Below are 20660 nucleotides of genomic sequence, written 5' to 3'. Positions count from 1 at the left end.
CTAATATCTTCAATAACATTCAAACAATAGCCTTGTTATAAACCCTCTTTAGGCAGGATTTTAAGATATGATTTTACCTTCTAAGATTCCTAATGTGGGCTTAAATGTAAGGCAGCACTATGATTAATTGGTAGAAAAACCAATGCAACAATGCAGAACATATTGAAGAGATGAATTCAGTACTAATAAAACAATTCAATCTATATGTGATTTAAATGTGTATCAATAATTATTATTAAATAATAATTATTAAATGTGTATTTTTTGGGTGAACTTTCCCTTTATCTAAAACAAGGGAATTTGATTGATCTTTTTCACAAATACAAGGAATGAAAATACTGTTCATCATCTTACTCTTCTTACTCATCTGAGGAAATGTTTCATCTTAATTAATTAAAAAAAAAAAAACAATCCTACACTACAACGCTCTTTGTCAGTTATCCTGCCAATTCAAAGTGAAGGTTAATGACCGAAGAAGTTTAGGGAAACAGTTTGTACAAACAATTAGAATATCCCATCATGCCAAAGTCACATCTTTGCTAAATGTTCTGGATGATATTTTAAAGGGGTCATATGGTGCGATTTAAATTTTTCCTTTCTCTTTGGAGTGTTAGAGATATTTTTTTATCAAAGTTAAGACTCTGCCACGCCCCCTAAAACGCCTCATTCTAACACGCCCCATGTCTACGTCACTGCGTGGGAATATTTGCGTAATACCACCCAAATGTTCATGCACTGAAAGAATGTGTGGTTTCAGTAACCACAGTTAGTGTTGAAGCAGTCATGTCAGGGAGATGCTGTGTGTATCTAGAAAAAAACAAAAGCTCTTTATCTGGCCCTCTGAAAGTAGATACATTTAGGAATCTTTAAGAATACTTACAACAGAACAGCAACGCATTTTATGGACGACCGTTTCGTGAAACTAGGAGAGGAGGTCATTCTGACTTTGCTATGATAATCTGGCGCTTCTGAATCAGCTACTGTAATTATGTTTTGTTATTCTTTTAAAACATATATTTAAGAGGCACATTTGTAAGTTCTCACAAATGTACTCTTTGTATTTATATTGGTTTTAACAAAAACTTTTGTACCTTAAAAAAAAAATATATATATATATATATATAATAATAATTCTAAAAATGCCATGTTGTGTAGGCCTAACCATCAAGACAAAAGTAATACAATATGTTCTTCTATTTTACATAATTCCACATTAATTATTATTTTTAAATACCTATATTTTAAAGATTAAAAAAATTGTTCACAATGTCATGAATGATTAATTCATAAATAGCAGTCTTTGGGGAGTTGTATGAAATTTTACAACTTGAACCAACCTTGCCTTGTCATAAACATAAAACTTAATCTTTGGAAAACACATTAAAATATCACATTAAATAAATTCAATGAGAGCATTTGATTTCACTGGAGAAAGAGTCTGTAAGGTACAGATCCAGGTCACTTCCCACCGTTGTAAAATTAAGTCAAAGTCACCTTCTCTAGATGGCATCATCAAGTTTTCAATTTTCAATCTTCACTTTTCAATCTTCAATTTTCAAGGTCTGTTAAATTAAATGTTGCATATTAAAGTTATTTTAAAGTTATATTAAATTTCGTATCAGCAAGTTAAAGTGGTGTGCAGGATTTATTTTTCTTTTCTTACTTTCAATAATAATAATAATTTTATTTAACAATACTATTATTTATCTTAATTTGTGAAACAGCAAGCTCTCATAGACACTGAAAACAATGGCTCAAGAGCTGCCCGAGTGTAAAAGAACACAGGGCCACACTTCACTCTGAACCACACAGTCTACAGTATATATTTGTTTCATTAAATTGGAGCCCCTTTGATTAGATAGTTTTGGTTTTATTTTGATTGATCATGCAGCCCTAATTTTAAGAGACATATTGACCTTGACACACAGTTTAGAGGATCTGCAGTGGTCTTTTATGATGTCATTTCCCGTTTATTTATTTTTATTTATTTATTTTTTTTTTTTTTACAATTAATGAGGCTTTTTTCTGTAGTATGATATCAAGACAGTTGTATCACCTTGAAATGTCTGATTTTATATCACCGGTGTTCTTTGCTGTGTTTTCTAGCCTTCACAATGAGTTAGCAGCCAATGTCACTGCACTGACACTGTGATTGATGAGACCAAAGATCAACCCCTGCAGCCCAACGCTTCATTAGACAAAAGGGGAATCAATCACGACAGACGCAAGCCCTGTAACACAGTGGAATGAGAAAGAACCATGTCAAAATCTGATGTAAAGTTTGTCTTAATCAAAGTTCAGTTCAAAGAGGTGAATGATGATTCTGGCTTGTGGAGAATAAAGAATTCATTGATTAGTGAAGGAATCTGCCAGAATCCATGAGGCTCAGACGTATTGCGTTTGCTGTCATCACTGGTAAGGCCTTGACTTGAGTCACAATGTAGAAAGGAAATAACAAACGTTCAGTGGACAAGCTACATTGCTTTAGTGTTGATAATAATAGTAGGATGTTCAGCTGTTCTCAGACATTCATGGAGAAAAAAATAATTATGTTGTTAGCTTTAGGCAATAACAAAATCAAGTTACACATGCAAACTGATGCTAAGAGAACAGAGATTGTGACTGCTGAATGGGACTTAAGGTCTGCTTCATGAACAGGGTACAAACTGTTCAAAAAGGCCAACACTAATATTTTAGAAAATTTATTAATTAAAATATTAAATTGTTTATTTGTACTTTTTGTTATAATGTATAAAGGACCCAAATACTTCTATTTATATGCATGCAAAACCTTTAGTTGTATATTTATAAAATATTACATTTTTGGTCAAGTTTTTATGACAAAAAATTAGATATTAACTCAGCAGATTATATGCACCTATATGCATATAGCATAACAAAACAAAACACATAGCTTAATAAAACAAAAATCCTCTTAATAAATGTAAAAAACAAAAAAACAACAACAATAGAAAGGATCAACAAATACACTACTGTAAGTTTCAAGAAATTAGTATTTTTATTTATGAAGGACACATTAAATTAATAAAATGTGACATTAAACATTTTTACAAAAGATTTATATTTTTAAATAAAAAAATTTTCCCGAATCCTGAACAAAACATAACAGTTTCCAGGAAAAAAAATTTTAATTAATGAAATAATCAATTAATGTTTTAAACACTGATAATAACAATAAATGTTTCTTAAAATAGAAAACATTTGATTTAAATGTTAGTCATATTTCAGAAAATAACTATTTGTACTGTATTTTGACCAAATGAATACCATATCAAAACATTCAAATCTTACTCACCCCAAACTTTGAAACAGTATAGTGTATATAAATATGTATTACTCAGTAAAACAATAGAGAATGGAATAAATGATCTCTAAAAAAATAATAATAATAATAAAATAACATACTGTATCTAATACATCTAGCTCTCACAAGACTGAGCGATCAATGTGCATCATAAATAGATGCAGAAGATAAAAGCAAACCAGTTCTAGAAGAGCTTCCAATGTCAGATGTTGACATGAAAAGAGATTCTGCTTCAGAATAAATGAATTAAAGAAAGAAATTATGAATGAATGCCAGGTATAAAAAAACAGGGAATGCTTAGTACATACTTACATCACATTCTTACATTCTTAAGTGAGTTCTAAAAGGATTTGACTTCATTTACATTTACTTCTTCTTAGCTGTATGCTTTCTTCCCGCAGCAGAACTAACAGTTTGAGAGGTCATTTTATCATCTGCTGAAGGCTGAAGGCTTCAGCGTAATATCTGGAGGAAACTATCCATTAGCTTTCACATCGATCTCATGGCAGTTGTTCGGCTGACACCGACCCCGTTTGTCTGAACAGAAGAAAGACCATAAGACTGCATGACTGGATCCAAGGTTGCAGCGAGAAGTCAGCTGCACTAGTCTAATAAAGAGAACTAAAGAGCAAATTAGGAGCTATTTGTAGAATGGACTGGATTTTCTTGGCTTTAGCTTTGTTTCTCGCTGTGTGTTAATAATAAATCCTGTTTAAAAGAGATGTGTCTGTGTTCAACATCATTAAGTGGACTCCTAAGGATGTGGCACCGGAGGACTGCTGGCTCTGATGTGCTTTCATTATCATTGCAGTTGGGCCCTTGAGTAATCCTGGCTGCTCCACAGCAGTATCTGTGTTTCCCTCGACCTCTCGCATTCGGCCAAGGTACAGTGCTCTTTCCAAAGAGCTTAAAGAGGGCTTGTAGAATAAGAACAACAGAGTGAGGGTCCAAAGATCCTGTCACGGGCTCTTGAACAGAACTGTACAGCATCTAGTGGCTGACTTGTAAGGGCTTTTCAATGGGAAATAATATTGACTCCATTTAGAGTGTAATGAGAAAAGGTAAATAAAACATTGTATTTTTCAGTGTTCTTTAATATGTTACTGTTCATCCCGGAGGAGTTATATAGAATAAATAAAAATGTAATTCAGGTAAATTTAGCTTTTACATGAAAACATAATTGCCTTCATGGCAGGATTTCTAAAATGTTTTAGGAATTATTATATTACTATAATATACTGCTCAAAATTTTGGGGAAAGATTGTTTTAATTAATACTTTTATTTAGCAATGACACATTCAATTGACCAATGCTGTTCTTTCGAACATCAATAAAGTTATTTAAAAAAAAAAAAAAAAATGTATCATGGTTTCCACAAAAATATTAAGCAGCACAACTGTTTTTAGCACTGATAATAATTAGAAATTATTCATCAGATCAGCATGTTAGAATGATTTCTGAAGGGTCATGTGACATGAGTAATGGTGTAAAATGACAAAAAATTCACAACTAATTTACACTTCAAAATATATCACAAGAGAAAAGTTATTTTAAATTGTAACAATATTTCATCATACTGTATTTCTGATCAAATAAACACAGGCTTGGTGAGACTACTAAAAAAACATTTTAAAAACGTACCGATCTTTTTTAAATTGTAGTTTTAAATGTCATGTGTAATATATTTGTAATTAAACAAACACCGATTTATGTTCAACCAAATTTAACTGGTATTTCCCCATAAAAAAATTACTAAAAGATTGTATGTTTTATTTATTGACCTTCAAGCAGATAACAAATACGTTTTGAAAGAGAGATGTTACAGATCAACTATGATGCATCTGTCACTGACAAACCCATATTTTTTTGTCATTTTACAGGATGGACATCATGGTTATGACCAGAAACCAAAAAACATGATCAGTTTAATCAAGCTTCACCGTTCTTCTATTAATCATCCAAACTGGCATTACAGAATACCAATCTCAAATTGCCAAATGTTTCCTGACAGACCAATTTATTTCTGTTTTCTCTATTATCTGATGGCTTTGTTGGTGAATCTGCTGGCTTTCTGTGCAAGGAGACTTCAGATAAATGCTGTATGCTTTGAATAAAGCCTTTGGTCTGCTGAGGAGAGCTAAAAAGACTCATAGCAACGAGCCTCTTTTTTAAAAACCAGAACAAACTGTTATAAAGCAATAAACAAACTGTTATAGCGCCACAGAGCATAACTCGCAATAAACATTTCATTGCTGAATGGCTCTTCTAAATTAGAAGTTATATATCGCATACAAAGTGCACACAGCACATTAAATCGCACTATATTTTACTACAAAGACAGAAGTGAGCACAAAACCAAATGAAACACATTAAGAGTTGGGTTTCTACTCAGCTTGCACCGTGCTATTTTCTGCTGGTAATTTAGTTTGAGGTGATAGGTGTAGGCTTCATTAAGATGTTTTTACACTTAAAGATAATTTTAGGTCTTCAATTTAAGGTTGAGACTTTCTGCCTCATTGCAGTCACAAAAACCTTGGAATATTTCCTCACTATCTGGCTTGCATTAGAGGAATACTCTACATGGTCAAACTCAATAGACGGCTAAGCTTGTGGTATAATTCTGATTAGCAAAAATAAATAAATAAAAACAAAATAAACTTTTCTTTCAATTAAAAATAAAACAACAAAAAAACACTACAAATGGAAATGAATTTGGCCTATATATTATATTATATTATATTATATTATATTATATTATATTATATTATATTATATTATATTATATTACATGTAATAATAATTTCTCATGGAATTTTGAAAAGCATACACAAAAGAATTTTTATTTTTTCAAATAAAGTAAAATTTATCTGGAAATACATTTTTATTAATCTACATAACTATAAAAATGTTTTGTGTTTTTATAGCAGACATTTTACTTTCCCCTTAGGAAATGTTGCATTTGGTTGCAAAGCATTGAAATATAATTTTGTTTTTTGTCCCAACTCATATTATTATTTTCCTCAACAGTTTTTTCCAACAAAATTGTCCTGAACCTTTTGTGAATCAACCAACATAAGATTTTGAGGAAGTGCAAAAGTTTTGCAAACAAAAGAAACACAATGACTTCTATCCCCCCACCCCCTTAATTTTATAGACTCAAGTTTTTGCATTTTGTATAATTAATTATTTTATGCTAATCAAAATTATGCCACAAATGCAGTTGCTGAAGCTTCATTTGTATCGAACCCACAATATTCCTTGAACAGTGTCAAAATAAATAGTGATTTCAATAGTATGATATACCAGTTGTTTTTTTTAGCTCATCATATGTAAAATATGACATATTTGGGGGTCCTTGTTAGCTGTATACCTCTGCCTGCTGTTAAGCCCACCCTGCTGCTACATCGGTCGGTTGAGAAGTGGCTGGTTTGAAATACTCGTCTCAAGCTTCTGTCATCAGCCTCTTTATCCTGACAGTCTATTACAGCAACTGGGTCAGAGCTGCCCCAGTTTAGCACAGCCTCTGTCAAGACCCCTGGCAGACGACAGCCGAAGGCACGTGGGCAACCCAGACTTTGACGTATCAGAACAGAGGCTCAGACGGTGCGGTGTTCAGAAAATGGCGGTCACGACCCAAACAGCAGGAGCACAACATGAAAAAGAATTGGCTAATATCAGAGCGCTGTGTTAGGAGACGAGGCTTTGGCAGGTTCCTCTGCCCTGCTGGAATCCAATGAGCCTGTCGCCTGCCAAAAAAATAGTTAGCTGTCAGGGTGAAAAACAAAGGCAGAAATGCAGAGCCCATCTCACGCTTCAACCTGCCAAAGCCTGCTCAGCGGAACTCATTCATAAAGAGAGCAGAAGAGTTAATGAATAAGAAAGGGAATCAATGAGTAATGGAGTAGATGAACAGAGAAGAAGAGAGTTCATGAGAAATAAGAAAAGGCTCAGAACAGAAACAAAATATATACAAATTTAAGTGATCGTACCTTGTGGTTACAGAGTAAGGATTGATTTGCACGTTCGATCCTATAAAGGGGAAATTCATTAACTCTCTCCCCACCAGCATTAACATTTTGAATAAGCAAGCAACAATTCGAACAAAAAGCTGAGAAAAATCACACTTTTGATATAGACTACATCTGGATCAGATTCACAGCGATGCTCAAAACATCGATAGAGTAAATAACTTCTATAAAAAGCTTCACAGTCCTGTGTAATAGTGCATCCTATCATACAAAGGTGAAAACACGGAAATATGGAAAAATGCGAGGAAGCGTTATTCTGTAAATGGAGAGAAAATACAGTGTCCGAGAGAGCTCAACATGCTGCAAATGTGTTGAACACTGAAAATACAGAAACGCACAACACAAACTAAGAAACGAGCTTTCCTGAAACATTTTCGATGTGGTCTGAACACATTGTTCTGTTTTTGTTTGTTTGTTCTGTATTTGCAGCACATTTCTGTTGTTTGTTTGTTTTTTTGCAGCACGTTTCTCGATTTGTGTTTTGAGTCTTTGCAGTGAATTTCTGTATTTGCAGCGTTTCTGTATTTGGTTGTGTTGTGAGTCTTTGCAGCGCCTGTGTTGTCAAATTGATGAAGATGTTTTCTTAATTTCTGTTTTTTTTTTTTTTTTTGTAGCACGTTGAGCTCTCTCGCCACCATAGAAAATAATTAATAGGAGTTTCCCAAGAAACTCTTTCACACGAATACTGATTACCAAATCATTTCCAAGTGCCACTGACCTCTTTCCCTACATTGATGGGAAATATTGTGTTTTCACTGTTGTACGATGGGAGGCGCTATTACACAGGACTGTGGAGCTTACGGTAGGGGCGCTATGACACATCTTCTGAAAGATAAGTGAATCTCTCGATCAAAACACAGGCAAAAAAAAATGCAAAAACGATTGCACAAAAAAATTTGAACATCGAACATAAAACAGCATATAACTGTAAATCAAAACTGCCTAAAGTTACGGAATAAAATGCTGATCCAGGAAGTGGTTCAAGAAAGTGATGCTTTTGGGGTGTTAATATTAGTGATCTACAAAATCTTTTTTTATGAGCACCTTTCTGAATCTAATCCACATGTAGTCTTTAACAAAAATGCCATTTTCTCAGCCTTTCCCCCCCAAGATGTTGCTTTTTTATGAAAATAATGAATTATTTTTTCTTTTGAAATATTGCATGTTCAGATACAACAAAATATTCTGGGGGCCATTAAAGTTTTGTGAAAATGATCAAAAAGCCAGCTAGCAGTGGCTGACAACTATATATACTGTATATATAAAAAAAAGCTGGTGGGGAAAGAGCTAAAGTCAATAGGTTCTAATGTAGTTTCCAAAAGTGTGTATGGTCTTCAAAATATCTTCTTTTGTATGAAAGAAAGTCTTATTTTGGAATGACATGAGGGTGAGTAAACGATGATAAAATGTTTCTTCTGGGTGAATTAATTCAGAAAAAGCATGCATTTATTTGAGTATTTACTGAGTCCCTTGCTTTTATTCTAATTGATACTCGGTTACCAGAATTCAAGTTACTAGCCCATCCAAGTATTGTAAATCACTGCTTCAATTAAAGACTAAATAGCTATCATTGATAAACAGTTACTCTCTCATGGCCAGACACTTAAAATTGATTCTAGCGCTTAATCTGAGCAAAAAGAAGCATTGTGGTGGATAAATGTTTTTTTTTTACCCTTGGGCCTTTTAAGGATATTATCAAGATTAAAATATTAAATTTGTAGACAGCAGTTGGTAAGCAGCCAAACTAAGGACTTTTTCTCGTTTAGCACCTAGGTAGTATATCAAGGTTATTGCAAACCAATTTAAGGGCTGAAGTGATGCCAATTTAAACCCCAAGAAATGTCAAGTCATCAATGAGCAGGTAGCAAAACACAAATGAAAGAGGTACTAGTGGTTCTGATTAGCACACAAAAAGGGATTTTGTCTTCTTTAAATAAAAAAAAAAAAAAAAAAAACAGTGAGGTAATTAAAGTGGGTCAAATCATAAATGTGCATGCCCATGGTACGGCAGCATTTCCTTTATTATTACGCCGGAATGATAGTATAGTTCCCAGGCAAATCAGACTAGAATATCGGAACTTTTACTTTTCTGTCAGTCTTAGTACACGATGTAACTACAGAAGAGTCAAGTTTTAAATAGGAAAAATATAGAAACTCTTTGGTCATTTTTGAGCGAGATGCTAACGGTCTAATCAGATTCAATGATCTATGCTAAGCTAAGCTAAGCTAAGTTAAAAGTGCTACCGCCAGACCCGGAGATCGGATGAATGGACATCCGATCAGTAAAACAGTAAAACTCAACTGTTTAACTCTAGGGGAGCTGGAAAATGAGCCTATTTTCAAAAATAGTGGAGTGTTCCTTTAAAGTTGCAATGAAACTGAACTTTTCTTCTTTTGTGATGTACGTATGTCCAAATAATTAAAAACTGTATGGTGGGCACTTGTGAGTGTTGCAGTCAAAAATGAATGCAAGCTTGCAGTCGACAGTAAGAAAGGAGCAGTTTTAAGGCTTTAAATGATTGGAGAAGATGGGCATACGTCACCAGAGAGAAGTCTGTTGTTATGTATTTCATCAACAATGTGTTTCATCAACAATAATATACAACAATGATATACATAAAACAGTTAATGATATACTGAAAGTTTTTCCCTACAGATAACAAAATGATCCCCATTCACATGGATGAGTGACATAACACTGTATTATGCATTCCAGGCCAGTAGCCACTTTGTAAAGAAACACTACGTGCCTCTGCATATGTCTATATACTGAACACCTAATATGCATGCGCACGATGCTGTCCTTTTCAAAAATGTGCTTTTTTGTAGTTTACACAGAGCTGATAAGGGCATCATTTTCAAAAAATCACATTTTGAAACAATTTTTCAAAAGTTTGCATTTTCAGGCCCCCAAAATGCTATCATGTAAATGGACGGTCAAAACACATAAAACGGTTTCTGTTTTTACTTGAAAAAAGTGTGAATGCCCCCTTAGTTACAGTATATGCATGGATCAACCGTTCACAACAAGGTATATAACAACATTACATGTTGACTTTAACTTGAATTAACCCAGGTTTAGCCAGGAGGAAATCATTCTTTTGACAGTTAAACCAAACATTTCCCAAGCATATGTTCTAACAAAGATTCATGCTAATTCACACGTGTTTGGGGAGTTAAAGGAAATCGCTATTAAAATGGTCATTGGGTTCCCTCATAGAACCGGTATACGGTTAGTACAGGCCAGAACATTCCCACAGAGGCCACACTGTCACTTCCAAACATCAGGGGGAAAATCTCCCGGACAAGTCTTGTACCCAGGAGGCAATGCTGCCTATCACTGTCTCACACCTGTGCACTAGTATAATTTATCTCTTTACGCCTCTACTGCCTTCTTTTCTGGGACTCCTTCAATTTTTTACTTATCAAGTCTGCCTCGCTCAGTACACAGAGCATCAGGTGGAGGGGAATTACACAACTGCAAGGTGTGAGGATGTCAAGGGCACAGGCTGTATTTCGAAGGCCGGTCTTGTAGTCTGGGACTGTTACAACAGCATGTCTAAGTTTGCTGATTTTCGCTTAATGTCTGCAAATATCCACATCAAAACGTTTAAGTTTCATGTAATTAATTCCAAGTTCTCTGTCTTCTTCTGCTCCACTGATGACCGTTCATCAGAAGCTGTGTACTGACGACATGAATCAAAAATTTATTATGTTACATGTTTCACCAGTGTCAGGCAGTCAGATCTGTCAGGACATCATTTTGGCTTGTGCCAGACGAGCAGCTCTTTGAGGTGAATGGGAATGCTAACGGATCGCTCTCTCCAGGTATTTTAGACATCCTTGATCACTCACTTGTTGGGGTTTAGGTAAGGCAGTGGATAGAGGGAGGCTGCATGTAAACATACTTGAAACATCTCAGACAATCTCTGAAGGATTCATGTGGTGAATCAGTTCCCGTGCTGAGATTCAGGTAAGGTTTGAGTGCAGACAGTAACAGCTAGTAAGAGAGCACGCTCTCTACAACACACCGTATCATCCTGCCCAATAACTGACTCCTGGAATTTCAATTAAATTCATATCGATTTTGGCGTTCCGCTGATCTCGGTGTCAAAAATAACTCCTGACTCTAGTGCAACATATATTGAAATTAGGGGAGTCAATTATAAGATAATTTAGTTAGAACTGAGAATAAGATTGAAGCTTGAAAACGTTTGCGATGTATTAATTTAATTTTTTATTTTTAATTAAATTAAATGTAAAAAGAAGAAGAATATATTAAGATTTAAAAATGTAAATTTAATTCACCAGACTGACAGGATGAGAGCTGACATTGATATGAACTGATAGATTCTTAAACTATTTTACATTTCATTTTTGTCATAAAACATTTTCCATTTTTAATAAACATGAAGTATTGCTTTCTGGTCTGAGGCAAGATTTTAGAGTGGGGGTAAAATAAACAGTATACATTATGAAATGTATCATTTGTCTGAATAACAATCTACTGATGATCTCTGATTAATATCAAAGTGGAGTTGATGTTTTTTTAAAACAAAAGGCAGGTAGAATCTTGGGACATGCTTTTTCCTCTCTAGAATTAGAGACAAACATTACCCATCATTGTACTACTGATATGCAACATTACTTTTATCTGAAAGGCTCCACAGTACAGCAATCCCAGGGTCAGTCCGTCAGGACCAGCGCGAGGTTTAGCAAAGATTGTGATCTCAGTAATTACAGTAGGTAGGTAGCACATGGGATTCACCTCTGCCTGGGATTTATTTGTATTAACAGCTCTGATTTTTATCCACCAAGTTATCAGGCAATCCATGGAGGTTATTTCTTGGGATAGGGAAGTTTAGGAAATGCAGTGAAAAAGGCAAAACAACAGTCATTGTTTGAAACACTTGGAATATTGAGTTCAAAAGTAGTGATATTTACGGAACTTTCATTTCAAACAATTGTGAATCATTTGAACAAAAAAAAAAAAAAAAAATGGGGAAACAGCAGAAACTTGCATCTTTAGGTTCCCGGGACGAGACATCATTGTATCCACCACTAGCTAACAATATGTTCCTTAATAAAGTTCACCTTGCAATTCCGGTGATAAAATAAAACCTATTTCATAATAATAAATGACCACTAGATAGTATAAATTTCTGAACTTTGAATTTTTAATGAACAATCAGCAAAACACGAAGCACACTTCGCTTACTGGCCATTTGTGTCTTCGAAAGAAGCTGATTCTGTTCAATTTCTTTAAACTGTTCAGCAACAAAAACTCCTTGAACTGCATACTTTTCCTTTTCAAAGTACCTAAAGTCTTTTGCAGTTTCTGGATCAATTCTGTGCCGTTTCAGAAAAGACCTGGATTTTATGATCTATAAATTCATGGAGCAAGTAATAGTCTTGAGTTCTGCCCAAGGGTGACCTTTAAAATCGCAGATATTTTGTGTTAAGCAAACTAAACGTAGGACCTTTCACACACACACACACACACACTGTGGATTGGGGTAAAAAAAAATCTAGATGGCTTTGGTTTAATAAACTTTGCTTTTGTGCAGAGATGGTTTCTAACCAAACACACTTGAATACTGGCCATTTAGCCACTGCCAGTTTAACAATTCTCTTATTGGATTGTGATAAATTTTATGGTGTTGTGATAAACTTTGATAAAACAAAGGGACGCTTTTATGAGCTCTGAAACAGTCAATGGAAGCTCTTTTTATTATGTAGGTCTTTATAGCATACTTTCACAGCGTGACATTGCTACGGCTGTACAGATAAAGAATCCACATAAAAGAGCTTTGTGTTTTGGGTTTTTCGGTGCGCTGGGTTTCTCTTTCATTTTACAGCGTCCCCTCTGGTCATTCTTTTACTACTGCAAATTAGAGACAAGAAAGAACATTTGTCATTTCAATTGAGTTCATGCAAGCAGAGATGGGATGTGAGTACTGATGGGACAAAGAACAAATATATATATATATACACACACACACACACACACACACACAACTGGTCAAAGAGTTGAAATAATTAATGTTTTTAATGTTAATGTTTCAGAATGATTTCTAAAAGATCTCATGTGGCTGTTGAAAATTCAGTAGCCATTACTGCTGAATTCATCACCGAAATAAACTACACTTTAAAATATATAAAGCATCAAACATGAAACATTTATATATATATAGTAGACCCATGCATATCCTCAGGCTTGTGTCTCTTAAATAAGTCTCTTAAAATATATCCTCACTTAAAATATAATTTGACCTTTTTATGAAAAGCCTTCAGGTTGTAGAAGGTCATTTGGTGCGACTTTCCAAATATGCTCTAGTAAAAAATTGCTAGTAAATTTCATAGTTGATAACAAAGAAATGGCAGGTAATATATTGAATACATGAAATATTTACGCAGAAAGACAAAAACAGTATTTTCATGGAAAACGTACTCCAACTTCGAAAATAATTTTTACAGTGCTATTTAGTGATATTTAAAAAAATTATTAATTCATAATAGTTGTTAAAAATAATATATACATAATATATTTTAAAACATTTTTGAGAATAATAATCAAGATTCCAATATATTCCAAAGACATTTAGGACCAGGAAAGTGTTTAGTTAATCACATTCTTCAAAATATATTATTTTGTGTTCAACAGACAACAATGGTGGGAGAGTAACTGTGAACTACCCCTGTAACTTCTTATTTTTCAATCAAATTGTTTTAATATGCTTCTCTGTTCTAATAGAAACCCAGCTGAGATTATTGAAGCTTCCCCCTCTGTTGTATTATCCAGTAGGCATGCGCTCAAAAAGCCATTGTCATGCACTATAGTAACATTGTTTCTGTTTGGGGTCAATTAAAAAGGCCTTGGGGTCTTTTGGACCTTTAACAGAAGATGAGAGTTTAAGCTTCAAAGTTGATGTGCTAGAACTACAACATCTGCCATAAAGCAAACTGTGAGGAACAAAACAATGGGAGAAAGAGAATAAATAAATTAAACCTCACACTGTATCACTGCTCTGTCCGCATCTCCACATGGAGCTCAAACAATTGATAAACAGAACACAAGGCAAAAGCCAGCCTGCTAAAGAGAACACATTTCTCCTCAAAAAGCAAGATTAGCAGATCTAGTAAAGCAGGATCCAAGCGCCTCAGAGCTCCAGAACGTCCCATAAGCATTACAGCAGCAGCAAATTTTACAAGCCCTATTATCACCATGCCTTTATTTTTCCCTCAGCGATGTTTCACATTAAAGCAGAGCACTGTGAGCTTTTACACTGATTGGCAGATTGCAGAAGGACATAGACAGAAGTTTACAGCCTACACAGATCTGTCAATGTCTGATATTCCTGTGACACATGTCTGATCATACTCATGCCCTTGGCTAAATCCGGTACAATACATGAAATGGAAATTTTATGTTAAAAATTGTGCATGGTCCCTTTATAAAAAGAACAAAAAAAAAAAGAAAAATTCATCCAACAGATTCCATATGGTCTAATTGTTTATACATCCATAAGCCAAATATGTTGGTTAAAACTGCTGGAAAATCTGTCGTAAAGCTTCTTGAAGTGGTATTTTTTTAAGTTGTAACAAGTAGGGTTGCGTATTACGGACAAGATCCATATTTCTAAGAACCTTAGATTCATTAAGACACATGCATTTCAACTTTGCTATAAATTCCTGTGTGCGCATTTTAATGCATTTTAATGCATTTTAAACCATTCAAGCACAAGACAAGAACTCAAAAACAGCGCACACACCAAAAGTAGAGTTTTCTTTTATGTCCTCTAGATCTTAAATGGACAAATACACATCTGTGAATTCAGTCTTAGAGTGACAGCAGCGCAATATTCCTGCTGCTGCCTGTGCCATTAAAGTTATTCAAAGAACAAAAGAAAAAGAAAATCACTCACCGGTCTGGACTGAATAACTTTTGTGACGTTAATAAGGATTGATCTTTATACTATTTATAAAAAGAAAACTATGCAGTGATTTTACCTTTCATTACACTTTATTTCAATTTCTGTACCTGAACGTATTTATTTGTGCTAGTGCTTATTTGTTTATTTGGTCTTATTTTCTTACTCTTTACTTTTATTACTGTTTTATGACTGTTCACTTGACTTTAATAATGTAAGTCTATATTAGTTAGTCTAGTTGTTTTTTCTGTGATGCTGTCTTATTTTTGTTACAACCATAGGCAAAAAATCCTTGTGTAAATGTTCTTTATGTTGCTGGTTTTTGGCATTCAGCTACAACAGACTGTTTTGCAAAAAAAATAAAATAAATAAATAAATAAATAAATAACAGATTAAATATTTAATATCTAAATGTTGGACTTCATTGGAATCGAAACTAGGAATCGTTAAGAAATGGTATTGATAAGCAGAATCAGAATCAGAATTGCTAAAATTTTAATGAGTGTTGGATTTGATGCTTCGCTGAGGTTGCTGCTGAGGATGGTGATGAAGATTGTTAAATAAGGGCTTGAGTTTGGGTTTCTCACAATTATATGGATTCTGAAGACTTGGATTACAGTGCAAGAATAACATTTATTAATTTTGTGATTTTATGTTGCATTTTTGGTGTTTTTTATGGCACCGTTGTCAGTTTCAACATTTCTCTAATAGAAAACAAAATAAAAATTACTTGATTAAAAACTAGAAAACAATTAAAATATATAACTCATTTTAAGGTTTTAAAGTGTAGTCTTGTTTAACATTATATAATTCTTTGAAATGAGTTGGAAGCAGAAACCACACAGAACAGAACAAAATGTTATTCAATATTAAGTACACAAGTAAACTGTTTTAATACATTTGTACACATTGGTATGCCTTTAAAGTTGTTTATATGTATATATATATATATATATATATATATATATATATATATATATATATATATATATATATATATATATATATATATATTAGATGCTGTAAGTCAGTATTGTACATTTCAGAGTCTATGCAAATGTGAGTTAATGTACATGTGGTAGAACCACACGTAACATGAAAATACATACAAATTCTCATGAGATCATGTTGAAAGACTAGATGTGGAGAATTTCACTGGATCTTTACTAAATATTTGTAGAGTAGATAAGAAGCCCCTGAAGTGATTTTAATGGATGGATATTGAGCAAGACATATGTATGCCTTTCCCCAGCTGGCTGTAAGATTTACAATACCCCACCCCCCCTTTTTTTTAATTTCTTAAAGTACCTTGTGATGTAAGCACTTTTCATCCTGTGCTGCATGCCAAACACACCAGCACATGAAGCTTCCCTCCGCAGCCAAGACAGGTGCAAAATATCCAATACACTTAAATGAACTCCATAATAAAGGTGCTGGTCATATTAGATATATATATATACATATAATTAGAATATCATCAAAAAGTTTATTTATTTCACTAATTCCATTCAAAAAGTGAAACTTGTATATTCATTACACATAGACTGATATATTTCAAATGTTTATTTATTTTAATTTTGATGTTTATAACTGACAACTAAGAAAAATCCCAAATTCAGTATCTCAGAAAATTTGAATATTGTGAAAAGGTTAAATATTGAAGACACCTGGTGCCACACTCTAATCAGCTAATTAACTCAAAACACCTGCAAAGCCTTTAAATGGTCTCTCAGTCTAGTTCTATTGGCTACACAATCATGAGGAAGACTGCTGAATTGACAGTTGTCCAAAAGGCAACCATTGACCCCCTTCACAAGGAGGGCAAAACACAAAAGCTCATTGCAAAAGAGGCTGGCTATTCACAGAGCTCTGTGTCCAAGCACATTAATAGAGAGGCGAAGGGAAGGAAAAGATGTGGTAGAAAAAAAGTGTACAAGCGATAGGGATAACCGCACCCTGAAGAGGATTGTGAAACAAAACCCATTCAAAAATGTGGGGGAGATTCACAAAGAGTGGACTGCAGCTGGAGTCAGTGCTTCAAGAACCACTATGCACAGACGTATGCAAGACATGGGTTTCAGCTGCCGCATTCCTTGTGTCAAGCCACTCTTCAACAACAGACAGTGTCAGAAGCATCTCGCTTCAAAAAGGACTGGACTGCTGCTGAGTGGTCCAAAGTTATGTTCTCTGATGAAAGTAAATTTTGAAATCAGGGTCCCAGAGTCAGAGTAAAGTTTCCACAGTCAGTGATGGTTTGGGGTCCCATGCCATCTTCTGGTATTGGTCCACTGTGTTTTCTGAGGTCCAAGGTCAATGCAGCCGTATACCAGGAAGTTTTAGAGCACTTCATGCTTCCTGCTGGTGACCAACTTTATGGAGATGCAGATTTCATTTTTCAACAGGACTTGGCACCTGCACAAAGTGCCAAAGCTACCAGTACCTGGTTTAAGGACCATGGTATCCCTGTTCTTAATTGGCCAGCAAACTTGCCTGATCCTAACCCCATAGAAAATCTATGGGGTATTGGGAAGAGGAAGGTGAGATATGCCAGACCCAAGAATGCAGAAGAGCTGAAGGCCACTATCAGAGCAACCTGGGCTCTCATAACACCTGAGCAGTGCCACAGACTGATCGACTCCATGCCACGTTGCACTTCTGCAGTAATTCAGGAAAAAGGAGCCCCAACTAAGTATTGAGTGCTGTACATGCTCAAACTTTTCATTTTTATACTTTTTAGTTGGCCAAGATTTCTAAAAATCCTTTCTTTGTATTGGTCTTAATTTATATTCTAATTTTCTGAGATACTGATTTTGGGATTTTCCTTAGTTGTCAGTTATAATCATCAAAATTAAAAGAAATAAACATTTGAAATATATCAGTATTTATGTGTGTTATGAATGAATATAATATACAAGTTTCACTTTTTGAATAGATAGAATGAATGAAATAAATCAACTTTTTCATGATATTCTAATTATATGACCAGCACTTGTATATCATTATGTATGCCAGCAATTCAGAATCAAACATGACAATAAACAAACAAGAGAAATACAATTATATGCAGACATCACAGCTGCTTCATGCAAATGTCATTTTGACCATCTAATGTATTCTAGGCCATATCATTAACTCCAGCATTTTAGCAGAACATCTCATTTGACACTGATGTCTGTGAAACTGTCTCAGCATATGACATACCTGACTGAGTGCAATGCAATGTGGCATAGATTTCTGCTCGAGAGAGCACACCTGTCAGAGAAACATTTTCTCTTATAGAGCAGGTGCATCATAACATTCCAAACACACAAACTGAAGAGATCTGTTGTGACCTAAGGGGAACATCAGGCTGCATCACAGAGTGAAGCCAAAATCTCCACAAAAATGAATCTACATTGACATCATAGAGAGCAAAGAAATATAACATATTGGGTATATTATACCATTTTGGGTAGCATATAAATTGAGGAAATGGTGGTTAATTGGATGGTCTTACATAACAAATTTTTACAAGCGCCTTGATTTGCTGATTATTATAGGCCTGCCATCTTTGGAAATTTATCTTGTGCTGTGTATCTAATTAATCATCTAGATTTTTACAATTAATATTTTGAACTATTATTTTGTTAAGTGTATTCCTGTCCAGTCTGGTAGATCCAAATTACATAGGTAATACATTTTCATTATCTAGGACAGGCAATAATATATAATAATCTAAAAATGTAATACACGTTGGGATTTAGCATAACAGGGATAACACGGATGATAGTAACAGGGTTATGAATTATGATGTTAAGTCGGTCATTATTAATAAATTAAGCTAAATATACAATAGAGTAAAATTAAAATGGGTGAATCTTGTCCTTAAAAAAAAATTCATTAATATTTTGTTGTCACAATTATAAGGGTTCACAACTATTTAAAACACACACACACACACACACACACACAAAAGTGATATTTATTTTGTGTGCATAAAGGAAAGTGCTTGAACTGTTGCTGTGGTTCCTCGAATCAGGCAAACGCAATTTCTGCTTTGGAGCGTACAATTAGCGCATTCGAGAAAAGTTTTTGTGACTGAAACGTTGTTTGAAAACAGTGTTGAAATGCACATGTTAGCCTATATACATATTACAAATAAATAAATTAATAAAATTTTTAAAAAAAAAGCACCACAAAGTGTTTTGGCCACCTTAAAGGTGTGAGATTTTGGGGAGGTGGGGATGAAGCATTAATAAGAGGGATTCATTCATTCATTCCTTAATTATCCTTTAAACTTCCCTAAACTGACAGTTGATGAAAAGATGAACGAAAGCCGTATCTGCGCATTAAACGCGTCGCAGATGTAAATTGCAAGCGTTTAGAAGTCACCAAATCAACACAGTATTAAAAACAGGAGCAGGGATCTTGCTTAAATGAAACGCGTTACCTGAGTTTTGAGGGGTTCTCCGTGCTCAATGATGCTTATAAAAGGAATTTCCAAAAAAGAGGACATAAATTCCATTTGTACTATTTCCTCCTGCGTCTGAGGGAAGGCGAGCACAGCCGAGACCCCCTGGACCACTATATCCTGACACACACACCTGAAGAGCGACTCGGGGTCTCCGCTCGGGGCTTCCCGAGCCACGACGTCCAGGCTCAAGTTGTACGGAAGGAAGTTGTTGCCGCTCTCGGCGAGACCGCTGAGGGCGCGGTGGAGAGCCGCGCGCACCCGGACCGACTGGCGGGGAGGCAGGAGGGCACCCAGGCGCACGGTGTGTCCTATCCGCGCTAGGATGTGGCAGGGCTGCGGGTGAGAATGAGCGGGCTGGACGAGCAGGGTATGGAGAAGGAATATCTGCGATCCCAAATAAAAGTATGCCAAGGATGTGTAGAAGACGAAATTCATCCTGCTTCACTCTCAAAGGTGATGATGAGGCATTGTCAGAAGATAGCATTGCTCGCCTTGTTGTCTGCTCTTTTCTTTAACGTCCTTTATTGTTGTTGTTGTTTTTAGTGCAGGATGATGTATGAGGAGTGATCTATGGAGTTAGGCTACTGTGTGAATGTGATACTCTGCTCAGGAGAGGAGGGGGTTTCGAGAAAGGCGGAGATGTCATTGCGTTCACACCCAAAGAAGCGCTGGAGAGGCGCATCATTAGGAAAACAGCGCGAAGGAGAACGACTAGTGCGCAAATACATGAACACTATTATTAAAACCAGTTTTGTACCCAAAGGCGTGCTTTTTACACTTCAATCCTCAGGTTGTTCGGGGTTTCAGAGGCAGCATCATATGGAGCTGATTATAATCGAGATTCTAAAGCAGTTAGAGTAGTCAATTCTGACATTAATTGGTTACAGCAGGCACACAAACAATACGAAATTTCAACGCAATTC

General features: G+C 35.0%; 1 protein-coding gene across 1 annotated transcript in view; it reads right to left on the bottom strand.

Moving 5' to 3' along the window:
• The window catches only part of LOC132119331 (glutamate receptor ionotropic, NMDA 3B-like), a 97637-nt gene extending 77214 nt beyond the window's left edge, over window positions 1-20423 (bottom strand). The window contains exon 1 of the mRNA XM_059529190.1: window positions 19714-20423. Coding sequence (XP_059385173.1) covers window positions 19714-20172 — 459 coding nt within the window. The 5' untranslated portion in view covers window positions 20173-20423. The remainder of the gene's footprint in view (window positions 1-19713) is intronic.
• Window positions 20424-20660: the final 237 nt, after the last annotated feature.

The sequence above is a fragment of the Carassius carassius genome, chromosome 38 (genome assembly GCF_963082965.1).
Source record: "Carassius carassius chromosome 38, fCarCar2.1, whole genome shotgun sequence".
NCBI classification, from domain to species: Eukaryota; Metazoa; Chordata; class Actinopteri; order Cypriniformes; family Cyprinidae; genus Carassius; species Carassius carassius.
The sequence above is the reverse complement of the archived record's forward strand: the minus strand, read 5'-3'. Positions and strand labels throughout refer to the sequence as shown.